We start from the raw sequence: 19797 nt of genomic DNA, 5'->3' as shown, positions 1-19797 counted from the left end.
ATCTTTGCTTCTCAACACTTCAAAGAGATCTTTGCAGCAGATTTGCCCAATGCAAGGTGTTGTTTGATTTCTTTCTTTTTTTTTTGGCATAGTTTAATTTTTTGACTGCAGCTTCCATGGGTGTTGATTGTGGATCCAAGTAAAATGAAATCCTTTACAACTTCACTATTTTCTCTGTTTACCGTGATGTTACTTGTTGCTCATTGTATGGACGTGTCATAATTTATTTAACCAATGCTATGGTGACGGGCATGTGGTTGGTTTCTTATTTCTTGCCACTATAAATGATAAACATCATTATTAGGCAAACAGCCAAAAGTGTACACATGCCTAATTGATTTCTCAGGATAAATGCCTAGTGGCCAAATTGCTGAATCAAAAAGTATTTGTCCTTTAAGGGTTCGTTGTATATATTGCCCCATTGCCCTCCAGAAATGGACCCATCTACCGTTCCATAATAGGGCTCATACTTCTCACCTGTACCAACCTTGAGAATTTTCAATATCCTTGACCTGATAGGCAAAGGTAACTTACATCTCACAGCTTAATTTTTATTAAATTGCTAATGAGGCTGGACATTTTTCCTATGTTTAATGGCCAATTCTATTTTTTCTTTTGTGAATTATCAATTCATATCATTTTCTCATTATGCAGTTATTTTATTTTCTGATTGGTAATAATGATTTATATTTGATGTTTACTCTCTATGATATAGTATTTAATTTTTTCAAGTTAACATTTATCTTTGACACTTCTATGAAAGAACAAAATTTTAAGCATCCTCAAAACAACGAGTGTGAATAGCCTTAGAGTTTGTAAGGAATACAGCTGCAACGTGAAGGCAACAAATCTTCCCCACCACTGTTTCTGTATTAGGCTTTCCTGATACCTTTAGAACTCAACTCAGTGGACTTCACTGGTTTATTATGGCACCTGCTGACTGTTGTTATTATGTTGTCAGGTGCCTTCAAGTCAGTTCTGACCCACAATGACCCTGTGCTCGACAGAACTAAGCACTGCCCAGTCCTGCACTATCCTCATGATCGTTGCTATGTTTGAGCCCATTGTTGCAGCCACCTGTGTCAATCCATCTCACTGACGGTCTTCCTTTTTTCACTGACTCTCCACTTTACCAAGCATGATGTCCTTCTTCAGGGACTGGTCCCTCCTGATTACATGTCCAAAGTATGTAAGATGCAGTCTAGCCATCCTTCCTTCTAAGGAGCATTCTGGTTGTACTTCTTCCAAGACAGATTCGTTTGTTCTTCTGGCAGTCTATGGTATATTCAAATATTCTTCCCAACACCATAGTTCAAAGGCTAACTGATAATTCAATCTCCTGATGGCTAGGCACGAAATCACCAGAACATAAACAAGAAGCACAAGGCTGGTTATATAATCTGCCCAAATTCATTCCCCCCCTCCCAAAAAATGAAAAAATGAATAAATAAGGCTAGCTGACTCAAGAGCCTCTGAGTCAATTCAGGCAATCTCTGGATTGTGCTTTTCTGAGAAAGGAGGCAGGAAAGTGGGGAGTGAGGAACTAAAGCCTCTCTCTAGTAATGAGATGCCACAGTCGTCCTCCAGAACCTGGACTCTAAAAACTGGCTCACAAACAGAAATGAGTTAAAAGAAGAAAAAAAAAAAAGAGAATGTCCCTCAACAGAATTGGTAGAGTTTAGTAAAGTTTACTGAATCCTCAACACAAAGACGTCAACTTGAAGTCATCAGTCAGGTTTCTCCGTTGGAATTTTAAACTACATTGCAAACACCCTATTACCACATCCATGGAAAGAACTGAGAAGCTACTTTTATTAAAGGCAGCAAAAATACAAAATTAACAACTATTTACTACAGCTACTGAAGTTAAATATCTTTGGTAATATTTCAGTTATTATAGGTTTACTGTTATTGTTGCATGCCATCGAATTGATTCTGACTCTTAGTGACCCCATATGAAGCACCCCATAGGTTTACTTAGGCTGTAGTCTTTACATAAGGAGATCACCAGGTCTTTTTCTCACTGAGCTAATGGTGGTCTAAGCTGCCAAGGTTTCAGTTAGCAATCGAGCACTTAACCATTGTGCCACCAGGGCTCCTTATAGGTTTCACCAAAAAAGCACTGCTTAAATTGGTCCCAGATTTAAGTAACTGTCAACTCATCTGCTCTTATTCAGACAGCCTGTTATTTCATTGGTAGTACTGTTCATTAACCGAAACCCAAGGACTGTCCCCTTCGCTTCTCACAATTAAATAATAGGTGTTCCCCTAAACATTTAAATAGACAAAAGGTCCCTGAGAAAATGTTTAACTCGAATAACTCTAAAATTTCAAAAAACTAAATTCTTCAACCTTGTAGTTGAAGACGTCTTTTTCTTTATTGCTGAAGAGCACTTGGGTCATTACAATAGTGATTTTTTTTTTTTTAACATTTGACTATAACTCCACAGCTTAGAATTATTTTCTGTGACCTTCACAACTATCCTCCAGGGAAGTTAAGGAAGATGTTAAAAATGAAACCAGGGATTGAAGGTGCTTTGCTGTAACTGTGGGAGGGAAAGACCCGTTTTTTCTAACCTCAGAGTCATTGGTCTTCCAACCACACTGCCTCTCATGCTGGTGATGCAGTGAGCACTCCACAAATGTCAGCTGTTCCCATTATTATTAGTGGTCTCTGGGTGGCACAAATGGTTATGCACTCCACTACTAGCCAAAAGGTTGGCAGTTCAAACTCACCCAGAGGCATCTCAGAAGACAGACCTGACAATCTGCTTTTGAAAGGTCCCAGCCTTGAAAATGGTATGGAGTAGTTCTACTCTGCACACAAGGTGTCACCATGAGTCAGAAGCAACTCGATGGCAACTAACAAAAACAAAAAAAATTGTTATTATTACTATTATGCCAAGCCCCCAAAATTAAAACCTCTGGGCATAGTAAAAGCAATAATCCCTTTGCCATCCAGTCAATTCTGACTCACAGTGACCCTATAGGACAGAGTAGAACTGCCCCACAAGATTTCTGAGGCTGTGATATTTATGGAAGCATATTGCTTGGAGTAGCTGGTGGGTTTGAATCGCCAACATTTTGGTTAGGCAGCCAAGCACTTATAACCACTTCACCACTAGGGTTCCTTAAGGCAATAAGGAGTAACCTCAAATAGGATCTTTTCCTCCTGGCTTTTTCCCATCATCTCCAAGGGTGCATGGTGCAGCCGTTATTTATGGGCTCAGCTGTAAAGGACACACCCTGTAAGCTGTGGCCAGGTAACCCAGCAAGAAGACCTTGCCTGGAGAGAAAATGTGGTGGAGGGAAGGCCAGGGAAACAGCAGGTGCTCTTAAGCCTTCTCTGGCAAACAGAGGTTATAACCTTAACAAAGCAAAGAGCAATGTCATCCTTCTTGGCTGAGGAAGAGTAAAAAAAAAAAAAAAAAAATGGGTAGACGTCACCTGCTATTTATCTAAGTTGAAATTTCAAAAGATGAGATAACCAATTCTTGCTTTTTGTAGAGCAGGGAACACAGAGAATGGACACACCTCTGCAGTGCTTATTTGTGGAAAAGTTTGGAAAGGCAGGGTGAATGGGTGGTGGGGAGGGTAGAAGAAGCACTGGAAGGCAGGCTATAGGCCATTAGCATTCACCACCCACTCTCCACACCTCCAAATAGCTTCTTCCAGAGAGAAGTTCTCACTTTGTAATAGGCACAAAACAGGTTATGCCCCATGATCCAGTTTTTTTAATTCTAGAGATCTAACTGGAGTCCCTAGGTGGTACAAACGGTTAACATACTCAGCTGCTAACCAAAAGATTGGCAGGTTGGAGGTTTGTACTCACCCAGAGGTGCCTCAGAAGAAAAACCTGGTGACCTACTTCCCAAAAAAATCAGCCATTGAAAACCCTAAGAAGCACGGTTCTGCTCTGACACACAGGGGTTGCCAGGGATCAGAAGTGGCTCTATGGCAAATAGTTACTGGGTTAGGGATTCAGCCTATGTGAAAAATTCACAAAGCCTTTCTTCGAAATTTGCAAGCTACCTAAATGTCTACCAATAGGGGAACAATTAGGTGGATTGTGGTGTAATAACCCAGCAAAAGATTATGCAAACATTAAAAAGTAACAACAACATGTATAGGACAAAGAGTGTCAGTGATAATTCCAAGATAACATACACAGTGGTTGTCTCTAGATGATGGGCCTACAGGTGATTTTCTTTCCTCCTTTCTATTTCTTTTTTAAAATTAGCATTGTTTAAGTTTTTTAAAAAAACAACAGTTTATTACTTCTGTAATGAAAAGTTAACTTAATTTCTTCAATGGTTATAATGATAATCTCTTGTGAAAATATTTAAGGTGGACATATACGTGCAATAATTATGAACATACTTTAAAAGTTATGCCCAGGTCAGAAGAAAAGACTAGAAGATAAAGTATCAAAATAAATTATGATGAGAAGATTGTGGATCACTTCTATTTTTTTTGCCAAAAGTCTTTAATATGCTTCTATTACCCGTGTAATGAAAAACATAAGTTTTAAATGTGAGAGAAATTTCTGGCTTGGTATACAGTGAACACACAGCTGAATTCTTTGGACTATGTCTTTCTCATTTGAATCAATTTGTTAATTAGCCATTTAGTTCAGAGTGTAATTTCCTTACTGGGATTTTTCCAACATATCAGTGTGACTCTTCAGCTACCAACAATTTTGACTGCCAAAGGAGGTTTAAAAATTAATTTCCAACCCTGATTAGTATCATAGTTAATTCTCGGTAAATAAGCTTTTAATTTTAAACAAGGGCTTGATGCAGGTTTATAAATTGACACCCCACACACATTCACCACATCTCTAAGTGAGAGTTAAAGAAAGAATTCTTTCTTTTATTCCAAGTGGACATCTGAGGGAAGGCAAGAAACATTTATAATTAAAGATTTCAAAAACATTTTCATGATCTGTACACAAAAGATTGCAGAGTAAAACCTGGATTCATCGGGTCTCTGGAGCAAAGAGTGTGGGGCTCAGAGAGCTGTGAAATGAATAAGCAATTTAATTAAAAATTTACCAGAAACGCTTTTTACTTCCCATCCTTAAGGAAAATCTCTCTACAGGAGAATGGTCGTAAGTGAACAAAACTAAACCAAAACCCGTTGCTGTAGAGTTGATTCCAACTCACAGTGACCCTTAGAACAGAGTAGAGCTGCCTTATACGATTTCCAAGGAGCAGTTGGTAGATTCAAACTGCTGACCTTTTGGTTAGCAGCTGAACACTTAACCACCAAGCCAACAAAACTATAAACCAAACCAAAAACCCAGTCCCATCAAGCCGATTCCAACTCATTAAAAAAAAAAAAACTCATAACGACCCTATAAAATCCAGAGAATTCACAGTGGCAGAAAAGTCAGTTTGTCTTTCTAGATCTCTGCTTAACCTCAAACTTAGGGCCCACTCCCCACCTCTTCCATTTCATTCCTTGAGGAAAGGAGAATGGAATGGTGTAAGAGTGTAGGTTTTGGAACTCACCTTGAGTTCAAATTCTGGTTCTGTTACTCACTATCTTTGGATACTTTAGTGGGCCATTCTGAACTTTAGTTTGTTCATGTTTAAAATAAGGATAATGATATTACCTGGCAACTTAATGAGAATTAAGAAGAAAAAAAGTAGCACAATGTAGGCTTTATTGATAGGTAGTAAGTACTCCTACTCTGCCTCCCACAACTTGGTATAGATAGATACACATTTCCCTGGGAGGTATATCACATTAAACTTGATGAGCCATTTAACTTGTTAATGTGTACTTTACCCTAAATTTCTCTCAGGTCTGTTCCTGAGAGCAGATTTCTAAAATAAGAGGGAAAGATGGAGCATATTTTGAGATGGGACTAGACTGAAAAGAGAATTTCTTGGACCATTGCGTGCTGTTATCTTGGAGTAAACAAACGAAATTTTGTCCTGGTCTCTTCAGAGGTTTCTGGGGACAACATCAAAAACATTCATAAAGCATATTCCAAGTAACTGGTCTCAAGTAAACAGACAGGAGCATTCAACGATTTATACTTAGTGCCATCCATGGCCAAACACTGAGGTAAAACAGTGCGTAAAGTAGAAAATAAATCCTTACCCTTATGGAAACCGGTTGCCATTGAGTTGACTCCGGCTCATGACTCTGTTGTACATAGGGTCGCTGTGAGTCAGAACCAACTCAATGGCACCTAACAACAACAACAACAACATGGCGACGTGTAGAACTGTGCTCCATAGGGTTTTCAATGACTGATTTTTCAGAAGTAAATTGCCAGGCCTTTCTTCAGAGGCTCCTCCAACCTTTTGGTTAGCATCCAAATGCTTTAACCATTTACACCACCCGGGGGTTCCAACTGTCACAATAGGAGATCCAATTTCATAAGCAAAGTTTAAAAAGTAAATTCTGTATTGATATTTCTCAAATATTCCCAGCTATGAACTGTTTAACAACTGAAAACAGTGCTATCTGAGATTTTCCATTTAAAATTCTTCTACTCAATAAATGTCATAATACCCAACCCATACACAATGTTTAATATGGCACTGTCTGTGTAGAAAAAAAAAAAATGGAAACAAGCTGAATGTCCTCTAACAGGAAGATGGATAAAGTGTAGTCTATTCATAAAATGGAATACATAGAAGGAAAAACAAATCCACAAACCATATATATGTAGATCTCAAAGACAATGTTAACTATCCTTCTCAAAAAAAAGGAAACCGCAGAAGAATAGCTACAATATGATTCCAATTTTCATGAATTTTAAGAGCTTTCAAAATTGTACCACATATAACTAATGGATATCGATATATAGCAAAAGAATAAAAAGATGCGTGGGGATAATACGCATCAACTTCAGTTTAATAAGTTACCTCCGAAGAGGTAGTTGCCTGCGAGAAGGAAGGAATTCCACAGAGGCTTTAGTTGTCTCTGCAATGTCTTCTTTCTTAAGCAGGGAATGAATTACATGAATTTTCTTTATATCATTATTTATATCTTTTGGTTTAAAAAAATTTTTTTTAATCATCTACATCATAAAAACTTTTTTTTTTTTCCTCCAGTGGAACTTGAAGCTTCAAAATAAAGAAGAAACATTCCTGGTAAACTGTTTGTGGCTCATTGTTGCTCTGCAGCAAAGGCCAGAGGGTAAAAGCGGTTCTTGTAATGCATCTTGATCTAGTCCTGCTCACCAAGCCCAGGGTCACAAGTAGGGCCACAAGTCCAAACCTTAGAAGAATAAACATCGTGTTTCTGCCTGGGTGTCCTCTCTGTAACCCAGCCCCGGCACCCCGGAACACTGGGGTTGGCAGATGGAAGGGATATGAGGCATCCATGACTTGACCTCCTGTTTATGCTCTCTCATTGCTGTGTTCTTTCATTCTGGAGTTCCCTTCCTCCTTCCTCAGTCTTCTGGTCAACCCCTTCAGGTAGAGCTTAAATGTTATGTCTCCAAGAAACCTCCCCTGGCTTCTTCCCTGACATGTCTGGGCTAAGAAAGCTCCTTGAACCTTGAGGTCCTCACAGCACTTGTTGTATGCCACAGTGTTCTCTATAGCAATTGCCTATTTATGTAGAGTCTGTATGTTCTATTAGGGGAAAGACGGACTCACGTCAGTGTTCCCAGCACCTAGTATAAAATACCCATTGCCGTTGTGTCAATTCCAACTCATAGAGATCCTATAGGACAGAGTAGAACTGCCCCATAGGGTTTCCAAGGCTGTAATCTTTACAGAAGCAGGCTGCCACATCTTTCTCTCACAGAGCAGCTGGTGAGTTCAAATCACATACCTTTTGGTTAACAGCCAAGTGCTTAACTACTGTGCCACCAGGGCTCCTTCACCTAGTATAAGAGGTACTCCAAAAAAATTGAATGTATAAGTGAGGGAGTAGGAGAACATGATACATGGGGATGGAGTAGGCAGGGAGGCATGGGAAGGGGATGTGACAAAGGTAGAGACTGTGCTTTGTCTACTTGTTTCCAAAGGACCAGTCTACCATGAAAATGGAGGGTGAACTCTGAAGCAATTTTTAGGTCTCAGTGTCTAGCCTTAGGTAGCTTGCTATCAACGGAAGCTGCAGTCAAGAAATCAAGTGACACATTGTATTGGGCAAATCTGTGACAAAAGAACTCTTTAAAATCTTAAAAAGCAAAGATGTTGGTTTGATGACTAAGGTGCACCTGACCCAAGCCATGGTCTTTTCAATCACCTCATAAGCGTGCGTAAGTTGGACAGTGAAAGAGGAAGACAGAAGGATTGATACATTCAAACAGTGGTGTTGGGGAAGAATATTGAATATAGTGTGGACTGCCAGAAAAACAAACCAACCCGTCTTGGAGGACGTACAGCCGTAAGAGAGGTTGCTGAGTCTTTGGCCATTCACTTTGGACATGTCATCAGGAAAGACCAATTGCTAGAAAAGTACACGATATTTGGTAAAGTAGAGGGTCAGTGAAAATGAGGTAAACCCTGAATGAGATGGATTGACACAATAGCCACAACGATGGAAACGTACAAATGACCAGGAAGACGGCAACATTTCATTCAGTTATACATAATGTCCCCATGAGTCAGAGCCAGTGGTACAGCAGCCAACAACTACAACTGAGCGTACCCATGTACCTCACACTGTCCCCGGGCACGCTCAGAGCTCTGTGCATCTACTTGTCTGTTTGCTCCTTCCCTAGAGAAAACCCCGTAAGGTTATCAGTGAAGAGTTGGCACAGAAAGGAAAACCTCTTCTTTGCTACTTACTCCCCATCTCCCAAGGAGCCTCCTTCCAATTCTATAGCCCATTACTAATCCACTTGCAATAAAATCTCTCAGGAGACTCTTATCCTATGAAGGCATGAGACATGAGCTAGTAGAAGCCCAAAACACGTAAAACTACACAAGAAATACAGATAAACGTAAAGAATTGAGAGGCGGAACCATTCACTTAGGGCAGTGGAATGTTTGCAGGTTATCCAATAGGGGTTTTTGTATATTCCTAATCATTTGACCCCAATTCCCTGGACCATCTGCTTCATTCCCCCCACCACCCAACACATGCCAACACAGTACATCTGTATGTCTTTTATAAATATCAAATCTATCACGCTGTATTTGACATCATTATGAGCTGAGATCTGTAGGCCACAATCCCACCGGCAGGCAACATGGTCCCTTCGTGTGATGGTGAATTTGATGCCAATCATCCAAGGAAGAGATGGGCTCTCACACAGGGAATCAAATCTGGCCAAGTTGTGAGCCTCTCGCTTTGCAGACTCCTTTTTTTTTTTCCTTTGAGGAGTTGGAATGCCTTGGTATGTGTTCTTGGCAGTGTGGGGCTAAGAAAGCTTTCACCACGTGGAGTCAGGCCAGGAGGGCTAGATGGTATAGGTTCGCATTGCTGTTACCGTTTGTTACTCTGGGCATTGAGTAAGGTTTGGTGAAATGTCCCATTTTCATCTCTGCTATGCTACAGAGGACTGATGGAAGGTCCCTGTGGTCCAGCTCATTAAGTACAGAGGTAACTGTGGCAGTACTTAGCAAGGGATTTGCAGGGTGCAGGTAATTCTCCCATATCGAATGTTTCTCCCACCACTACCAACCTTGGAGGAGCCAAATTTATTTTTATCGTTTGTCTCTACTAAGGAAAGTTTATTTATACTATAATTTTTGTTTTGATTCTGCTCTGCGTCTTGCTGGCTGTTTTGACAGGAGCAGTACTTGAAATTAATGCCTTCCAGCCCTCCTACGGTAGAGACATTGCCTTTAAGTGATTTCAAATATGCCTCCTTATAATTTCCACTCATCATCCTTTTGCATCTGAAGTTATAGAAAATAATTAGGATTCTTTCTTCATGATAGCCTTTCAAATATTTGAATGAAACTATTATGTTCCCCAGAAACCCTGGCAACATAGTGGTTAAGTGCTACGGCTGCTAACTAAAAGGTTGGGAGTTCAAATCTACCAGGCACTCCTTGGAAACTCTATGGGTCAGTTCCACTCTATCCCATAGGGTCACCATGAGTTGGAATCGACTCGATGGCAACAGGTTTGGTTTTCTGGTTGGTATTATGTTCCCGCAAGGAGCCCTGGTGGCACAATGGTTTAAGTGCTAGACTGCCAACCTAGACTGCCACTTCACAGGAAAAAAAGACCTGGCAATCTACTCCTGCAAAATTACAGCCTAGAAAACCCTATGGGGCAGTTCCACTCTGTCCTATAGGGTCATTATGAGTCAGAATTAACTCAATGGCACACAACAAGAGCAATTGTTCCCAACCCCATCTTCCCATCTTCAAAGTAAATAATCCTAGTCCTTTAATTATTTTTCATACAGCCATGAATTTAAGAGTCCCTAATGTTCCATGACCTACTACAAATATGGCACCTGAAATAATGAGACCAAGCATTTATTGATCTCTTACTATGTGCCAGATACACACACACACGCCTCTTTGGCGTGTTCCATCTAGTCCTGGTAATTTGGTTACTCATAGTTTCTTTATCAGGTTGAAAACATCGTCCTCATTTACTGTTAACTCTGACTTAGGCCTAAAGGGCAGCTTTTCAAGGAAAAAACTATCGATGAACTGTCTAATAGAAAGGCTGAATGATTAGTAGGAGAATTTTACAGGTATCTTCTTTCTCATGAACAGTTTATCACTCAAAAAGTATTTTCTCTTCCACACCCATTGCTTGCTCTTAGTCAGGCAGACGTTTTTGTTCCTCATTGGGTAATCAGGTTGAATTTTATTAAAGAACCTCAGGGTAAGTTTCATTGGCTCAAACATAATCCTTCTTTTGTAAATCCAGGGAAGGAGAATAAAACAATCCCAATTCATAATTCATTTGCTCATATTTAAATTTAGTTTCATTCTTAACTGAACAATATATATAGTGTATGTGTGTGTGTTAATGTTAATTTCATCATCTTGAAATCCTTAATACATACATACATATGTTGTTGTTGTAGTTTGGTGTCATCAAGCCAATTTTCACCTCATAGCAACCCTACGTGGCAGAGTAGAGCTGCCCCATAGGGTCTTCTTTATGGGAGCAGGTTGCCAGGTCTTTCTCCCACAGAGGTGCTTGCTGGGTAGGTTAGAACTGCCAACATTTTTGTTAGCAGCCTAGCACTTAACTGCACCACCAGGGCTCCTTACATACACACACACACACACACACACACACACACATATATGAGCCCTGGTGGCACAGTGGTTAAAGTAATTGACTTCTAATCGAAAGGCCAGCGGTTCAAAACCAACAGCAGCTTGGAAGGAGAAAGATGTGGCAGTCTGCTTCCATAGAGATTTACAGCCTTGGAAACCCAATGGAGTCACTATGAGTCGGAATTGATGCAACAGCAGTGGGTTTGGTTTTTTTTTTTTATGTATGGATCTGGGTTTGTAGAGAATATAAAAATAACTGACAGAAGGTCCTCAGCCTTAAGAAATGTTGTCCTCAGGGACAGACAGAAAAGTGTACACTTAAGGTGGATCAGTGCTGCAGTTACTTTCAAATCCCTGAGAAGATAATTAATTCAAGGAAGGCTTGATGAAAGAGGTCTAAAGCCAGGGCTGGCTTCATGGGCTCAGAACAGCCCTGTGCTTGCAGTTTAATTCTACACATCATCTTGAAATTCTTAATAATTGTATCTTTGAACTTGTGTTTGTAAATGAAGTTCATTGGGACCATGACGCATGTACTGGAAGCTTAAGCCTCCTGCTGCCTACCCACATTCCCAGCATAGGTCTGGGCCTCTCTCATCTCCCTGGCACCCCCGGACACCTCTCTTCCCCATCCCACAATGGCTGCCACCTTCTGGCCAGAGTAGTGACTAAATGGCATGGGGTGTTGGGTGGGAGGTCCATGTTCTGCGGCCGCCATCTGTCACCAGTGATTTGACAATTGATTCAGTGGTGGTGACTTAGTGGGGACCAGCCTCTCACCCACCCCCACCCAGGTACCTAGTGCACCCTGCATGTAGCTTGCAATCATTTTGGAGTCACCTGTCAATGGATTGGTGGTCAGACCTATGGGAAGGAGACAGACTTCCTGTCTTCAGAAGGAGCAGGGCTTGTGGGGCCAGCAGCTGGCAGAAGGGAGAATCCAGCAGCTGGTGGGCTGGACATGTGCCCAAGAGAAGGGAGGATGCTGTTGTTATTGTTCTTTTGTGGGCCACCGAGTCGATTCCAACTAAGAGCGACCCTATAGGACAGAGTAGAACTGCCCCATAGGGTTTCCAAGGAGCGGCTGATAGATTTGAACTGCTGACCTTTTTTGGTTAGCAGCCGAGCTCTTAACCACTATGCTGCCAGGGCTCCCAAGGATGATATTAAACAGCAAATAAAAAACACCATGGACAGTTGAGGGTGAGACTGCAGAAGAACGGAAAAAGTTTCTTATTACTAAACCTTTAACAGTACTTTTTCCTGCTTTTTGAACAAGAGACCCCATATTTCCATTTTGCGCTGGGCCCAGCAAATGATGTAGTTGGTCTTATCTGAGACAGCACAGTATAACAGTTAAGAAGGCAGACTCTGGAGTCAGAATGTCTGGGTTGAAACAACGTCTCCAGCATTTACTAGCTGTGTAAACTTGGGCAAGTTTCTTAACCTCTCTAAGCCTTAGTTCCTTTCTCTGAAAAACAGAGATAGAAATATTTTTATATTTGATGTTATTATAAGATTGAATGAGATGATATCTGCAAAAGCCCTGTCACCAAGAGACGTCCCCACCCTCCATCCCTGTCCCACAGGAGATACATGGCTGCTCAGGACACCTGCTTGCTCCCCTGGATTCTCAAGGAGACAGTTTCTCTTCCTTATAACACCTGCGTATCCTCCACTCTCCCCCTCCCCACCTCCCACACACAGAGTACTGAGAATGTCACAGGTATCCAAGCACTATTCCCAGCCCATATCCAAAACAGACTTGTTGAATACATGGCCAAACACATTGAGTTTTAACTGTGTGCACAGCCCTGACCAACATGCCACCCTTGGTTCCAACCTGCAGGAGAAGCCACAGAAAAATGGTTAGAAAGCAATTCATCCTCCAGTGGGAACTGTCCCAGCCAAATCATGAACAAAGTACTTAGGAGAAATCTGAATTAGGAAACCTGTTTGGGGTTATGTGAAGTTCAAATGCCAGGCTAAAGTTCAAACCAGCATTTCCCAAACTGTCTTCCAATATGTGAATAGATATCCTTGTAAAGAAAAGGAGTCCAAAGTCAAATAAATTTGGAAAATAATACATACCACATTTCTCAGACTTTTCTTGTATATATTAGGGTTTCATAGGCTCTGAGAAGTCCACAGTAAAGAAATCAGATGAAATGATATGAACCCAAGTTTTCCAAATTTATTTGATCATGGCATCCATTTAATTATAAGAGATCTACCAGTGTCTTGAGGAATATTAGCTACTTTGAAATTAACTGCTTGAAATAAGAAACTGTGTCTTGTTTATTATTTTATGCATAGACACACAGAAGATGTTGTTGTTGTGGTTAGATGCTGTCAAGTCGATTTCTACTCAGAGTGACCCACGTGACAGAGCAGAACTGCCCCACAGGTTTTTCTTGACTGTAACCTTTATGGAAGCCAATGTAGCCAGGTCTTTTTCCCATGAAGTTGCTGGTTAGGTTCAAACCACCAACCTCTCAATTAGCAGCCAAGCGTTTAACCATTTTCACCACCAGAGCTCCTTACATAGGAGATAATCAATATAAATAAAAAAACAATCAATATAAATTTGGTGATTGTATTAATAGTTTTTTCAATCATTTTGTATCTAATCTTTTACTGTGATCACATACAACATGTATATAATCAGTTGTTTTACAAAACACATGCTCTTATCACAAAAGTTCTGTTGAACTTGTCAAGACAGGTATTACCAACTCCACTTTACAAAGAGAGAAACTAAGGCTCTGAAAGAATTAATGTCACACAGCTGGTTAATAGAAAAGCTTGAGCTGAAAATCAAGTCTTCCAGTTCCAGATCCTATGTTCTTTTCATTGCATCTAACTACCAAATAACACATTAGCCAAAGCAAAATATGGATAAAGCAGTTACCTCAAATAAGCGCAGGACCTTGGCCAGTGCACCAACTTCCTCTTTGAGCGAGAAGATCAGCGATATGTCGCCATTTTGATTGGAGTTGTCTTCAGTATAGCTTGTTTCCTGCAATATTAGAAGGACTTGGTTAACGCTTAGCCAATTCATTTCACTGAGATCCCCAAGAAAGACGCAAGCATGAACTCTATAAAAAAACCCAAAACCTATAATGGCTTGCATATATTCTATATGGAAGTATATAATGTTGGTAGAAAATAAGTGACCCATGGGTCATGAAATTATCATTGACACTCTTAGGTCAGGCTTTCAATTTTAGATAAGCTTTGATTATTTATTGATATCACCAGCCAACCCTATAAATTCAACACTTTTTAATTAGCACCTGCAAAGTACCAGGCACTATTAGGGCTCTAAAAGATACAAAGATGAATAAGACAGTGTCCCATCCTTCAAGAACTCACAATCTGGCTTAATAGTCACATATATAACAGACTGGATAACTAGAGAAAAATCCTTAGAAGTGCTATAATAGAGGTCAAAAAGTGTCCCAGGAAAACACTGAGAAATACAGTGTAGAAAGTGCTAAAAATGGAAATGCACACGGGCTTTTGAGTCCGAAGACCTGGGTTGGAATCCTCTCTTCCATTTACCAGCTAGACCAATTTGGGCAAATTGCTCAGCTTTTTTAGTTTCCTCATTTGTAAAATAATGCTAATAATAAGCCCTATCAAAACTGCATTCAAATGTTATAAAAGAAAAAGATAAAAATGTTTTAAATAGAAAGTCAAGAGAATTCAATAAAAATAACGGACATATTATAAATATACAAGAATGACTTCTTGGCCTTTGGCAAAAGTCTCAGGGAAGCAGTAATATGTTCCCACGTACTTGGATCTGAGATATCCAATTTTTGAAAAAAGAAAGAATCACAAATATATAGACCTGGCCCATAGAGTTTCCAAGGAGCACCTGGTAGATTCTAACTACCAACCTTTTGGTTAGCAGCCATATCTCTTAACCACTACACCAGCAGGGTTTTCAAATATTTAAAAGCATACAAATAACCAACCAGAAGGTGAATGCTTTAAACTAAATAACAAAAAATGTCAAGGATCTAACCTTCCTACGTGTATATACCTAATCATGGGGATTTGAGTTGGCTTTCAGGAAGAGTTTGCCAAAACATTGCCAAAGGTTTAAAGTAATATGTAAAATTCTATGTGTGCCCACAAATCAAGAGCATGCGTCTAAAACTGGGAAGACAAAAAAAAATGTTCAGAACAATTGCTCTCTTGTAAGCAAGCTAATGAAATTAATAGAATGAATGTTACATCCTCTCAATGAGAGAAGGCTCTGTTGGGAAGACTCTGTCAGGAGTATGGAATAATAAGACCCATATGAATACTGATAACCCTTAGGATAAAATTCTTTCAATTTGGAACATTCAAATTTTTCCAGAACGTCACAGGAAAAAAGAGTATGGGGTAAAGGATCAAAATTATCAGCAATTGTGATTACAGAGAGTCTTAAATGAATTAGAAGATTTAACTGTTATATATCCCCATTTGGAAACCCTGGTGGCTTAGTGGTTAAGTGCTACGGCTGCTAAGCAAATGGTCAGCAGTTTGAATCCGCCAGGCGCTCCTTGGACACTCTAAGGGGCAGTTCTACTCTGTCCTATAGGGCTGCTATGAGTCGGAATTGACTCAATGGCAGTGGGTTTTTTGGGTTTTTTTATATCCCTGTTCCTGGAAACCCTGGTGGCATAGTGGTTAGGTGTTACAGCTGCTAACCAAAGGTTCAGCAGTTCGTATCTGCCAGGTGCTCCTTGGACACTCTATGGGGCAGTTCTTCTTTGTCCTACAGGGTCGCTATGAGTCGGAATCAACTCGACAGCACTGGGTTTGGTTTTTTATTATTTTTTTTTTTTGGTTTTTCCTGTTTCTGGCTCATTCGGCAACATTCTCTCCTCCTGTTGGCCTCCAAGAGCAGTAACATATTCCTGATATACCTCAACAGATGCCACCTATGACAGACAATTCAGACTTGAACGCACCCTTATTCGAAGCTGTTACCTCCTCCCCACCTCTGTGCATGTCTAGCCAAGTCCAATCGGACCTCCTCCAGAAATAACTCTCAGAGCCAGGCCTTTCTTTTGTTCCCGCTGCCTCCACTCAAATCCAGCTATTAGTGATCTGCATGGATCCAGCCTAACTGAATTTTGCTTACTTCAGTCTTCTACTCAGGATTCTTCAAAGTTTTCCCCATGACCATCAGGATAAAATACCTCTTGTTGATATTCAAATGTATCCTTAGTGCCCACCCACAGGAACCTCCCTTCCAACCAAACTGGTGTCCTCCTTGCCTTTTCAACTTCTCAATAGAATAAATGCTCTGCATCCCTGCTTTCAAATATCTCATCCTTCTCAAAGGCCCTCTTGGGTCTTTTTTTTTTTAATTAACTTTTATTAAGCTTCAAGTGAACATTTACAATTCCAATCAGTGTGTCACATGTAAGTTTACATACATCTTACTCCCTTCTCCCACTTGCTCTCCCCCTATTGAGTCAGCTCTTTCAGTCTCTCGTTTCGTGCCAATTTTGCCATCTTCCCTCTCTCTCTATCCTCCCATCCCCCCTCCAGTCAAGAGTTGCCAACACACTCTCCAGTGTTCACCTGATTTAATTAGCTCACTCTTCATCAGCCTCTCTCTCCTACCCACTGTCCAGTCCCTTTCATGTCTGATGAGTTGTCTTTGGGGATGGTTCCTGTCCTGTGCCAACAGAAGGTCTGGGGAGCTTTGCTGCCGGGATTCCTCTAGTTGCAGTCAGACCATTAAGTATGGTATTTTTATGAGAATTTGGGGTCTGTATCCCACTGATCTCCTGCTCCCTCAGGGGTTCTCTGTTGTGCTCCCTGACAGGGCAGTCATCAATTGTGGCCGGGCACCAACTAGTTCTTCTGGTCTCAGGATGATGTAGGTCTCTGGTTCATGTGGCCCTTTCTGTCTCTTGGGCTCTTAGTTGTCATGTGGCCTTGGTGTTCTTCCTTTGCCTTTGCTCCAGGTGGGTTGAGACCAATTGATGTATCTTAGATGGCCGCTTGTTAGCATTTAGGACCCCAGACGCCACATGTCAAAGTGGGATGCAGAATGTTTTCATAATAGAATTATTTTGCCAATTGACTTAGAAGTCCCCTCAAACCATGTTCCCCAGACCCCAGCCCCTGCTCCGCTGACCTTTGAAGCATTCATTTTATCCCGGAAACCTCTTTGCTTTTAGTCCAGTCCAATTGGGCTGACCTTCTTTGTATTGAGTGTTGTTTTTCCCTTCACCCAAAGCAGTTCTTATCTACTGATTGATCAATAAAAAACCCTCTCCCTCCCTCCCTCCCTCCCCCCTTCGTAACCACAAAAGTATGTGTTCTTCTCAGTTTTTTCTATTTCTCAAGATCTTATAATAGTGGTCTTATACAATATTTGTTCTTTTGCCTCTGACTCATTTCGCTCAGCATAATGCCTTCCAGGTTCCTCCATGTTATGAAATGTTTCAGAGATTCGTCACTGTTCTTTATCGATGCGTAGTATTCCATTGTGTGAATATACCACAATTTATTTACCCATTCATCCATTGACGGACACCTTAGTTGCTTCCAGCTTTTTGCTATTGTAAACAGAGCTGCAATAAACATGGGTGTGCATGTATCTGTTTGTGTGAAGGCTCTTGTATCTCTAGGGTATATTCCGAGGAGTGGGATTTCTGGGTTGTATGGTAGTTCTATTTCTAACTGTTTAAGATAACGCCAGATGGATTTCCAAAGTGGTTGTACCATTTTACATTCCCACCAGCAGTGTATGAGAGTTCTGATCTCTCCGCAGCCTTTCCAACATTTATTATTTTGTGTTTTTTGGATTAATGCCAGTCTAGTTGGTGTGAGATGGAATCTCATCGTAGTTTTAATTTGCATTTCTCTAATGGCTAATGATCGAGAGCATTTTCTCATGTGTCTGTTGGCTGCCTGAATATCTTCTTTAGTGAAATGTGTGTTCATATCCTTTGCCCACTTCTTGATTGGGTTGTTTGTCTTTTTGTGGTTGAGTTTTGACAGAATCATGTAGATTTTAGAGATCAGGTGCTGGTCTGAGATGTCATAGCTGAATATTCTTTCCCAGTCTGTAGGTGGTCTTTTTACTCTTTTGGTGAAGTCTTTAGATGAGCATAGGTGTTTGATTTTTAGGAGCTCCCAGTTATCTGGTTTCTCTTCATCATTTTTGGTAATGTTTTGTATTCTGTTTATGCCTTGTATTAGGGCTCCTAGGGTTGTCCCTATTTTTTCTTCCATGATCTTTATCATTTTAGTCTTTATGTTTAGGTCTTTGATCCACTTGAAGTTAGTTTTTGTGCATGGTGTGAGGTATGGGTCCTGTTTCATTCTTTTGCAAATGGATATCCAGTTATGCCAGCACCATTTGTTAAAAAGACTATCTTTTTCCCAATTAACTGACACTGGTCCTTTGTCAAATATCAGCTGCTCATACATGGATGGATTTATATCTGGGTTCTCAATTCTGTTCCATTGGTCTATGTGCCTGTTGTTGTACCAGTACCAGGCTGTTTTGACTACTGTAGCTGTATAATAGGTTCTGAAATCAGGTAAAGGGAGGCCTCCCACTTTCTTCTTCTTTTTCAGTAATGCTTTGCTTATCCGGGGGTTCTTTCCCTTCCATATGAAATTGGTGATTTGTTTCTCTATCCCCTTAAAATATGACATTGGAATTTGGATTGGAAGTGCGTTATATGTATAGATGGCTTTTGGTAGAATAGACATTTTTACTATGTTAAGTCTTCCTATCCATGAGCAGGGTATGTTTTTCCACTTAAGTATGTCCTTTTGAATTTCTTGTAGTAGAGCTTTGTAGTTTTCTTTGTATAGGTCTTTTACATCCTTGGTAAGATTTATTCCTAAGTATTTTATCTTCTTGGGTGCTACTGTGAATGGTATTGATTTGGTTATTTCCTCTTCGGTGTTCTTTTTGTTGATGTAGAGGAATCCAAGTGATTTTTGTATGTTTATTTTATAACCTGAGACTCTTCCAAACTCTTCTATTAGTTTCAGTAGTTTTCTGGAGGATTCCTTAGGGTTTTCCATGTATACGATCATGTCATCTGCAAATAGTGATAGCTTTACTTCCTCCTTGCCAATCCGGATACCCTTTATTTCTTTGTCTAGCCTAATGCCCTGGCTAGGACTTCAAGTACAATGTTGAATAAGAGCGGTGATAAAGGGCATCCTTGTCTGGTTCCCGTTCTCAAGGGAAATGCTTTCAGGTTCCCTCCATTTAGAGTGGTATTGGCTGTTGGCTTTGCATAGATGCCCTTTATTATGTTGAGGAATTTTCCTTCAATTCCTATTTTGGTAAGAGTTTTTATCATAAAAGGGTGTTGAACTTTGTCAAATGCCTTTTCTGCATCTATTGATAAGATCATGTGGTTTTTATCTTTTGTTTTACTTATGTGATGGATTACATTAATGGTTTTTCTGATATTAAACCAGCCTTGCATACCTGGTATAAATCCCACTTGATCAGGGTGAATTATTTTTTTGATGTGTTGTTGGATTCTATTGGCTAGAATTTTGTTGAGGATTTTTGCATCTATGTTCATGAGGGACATAGGTCTATAATTTTCTTTTTTTGTAATGTCTTTACCTG

General features: G+C 40.3%; 1 protein-coding gene across 1 annotated transcript in view; it reads right to left on the bottom strand.

Annotated features, from left to right (window-relative positions):
• The window catches only part of PAH (phenylalanine hydroxylase), an 88058-nt gene extending 68730 nt beyond the window's left edge, over window positions 1–19328 (bottom strand). Inside the window, exons 1-2 of the mRNA XM_064283683.1 lie at window positions 19176–19328; window positions 14086–14193 (exon numbers count right to left, since the gene is read on the bottom strand). Of these exons, the coding sequence (XP_064139753.1) occupies window positions 14086–14193; window positions 19176–19247 (180 nt within the window). The 5' untranslated portion in view covers window positions 19248–19328. The remainder of the gene's footprint in view (window positions 1–14085; window positions 14194–19175) is intronic.
• Window positions 19329–19797: the final 469 nt, after the last annotated feature.

This window comes from Loxodonta africana, chromosome 4 (genome assembly GCF_030014295.1).
Source record: "Loxodonta africana isolate mLoxAfr1 chromosome 4, mLoxAfr1.hap2, whole genome shotgun sequence".
In the NCBI taxonomy this organism is placed as follows: Eukaryota; Metazoa; Chordata; class Mammalia; order Proboscidea; family Elephantidae; genus Loxodonta; species Loxodonta africana.
The sequence above is the reverse complement of the archived record's forward strand: the minus strand, read 5'-3'. Positions and strand labels throughout refer to the sequence as shown.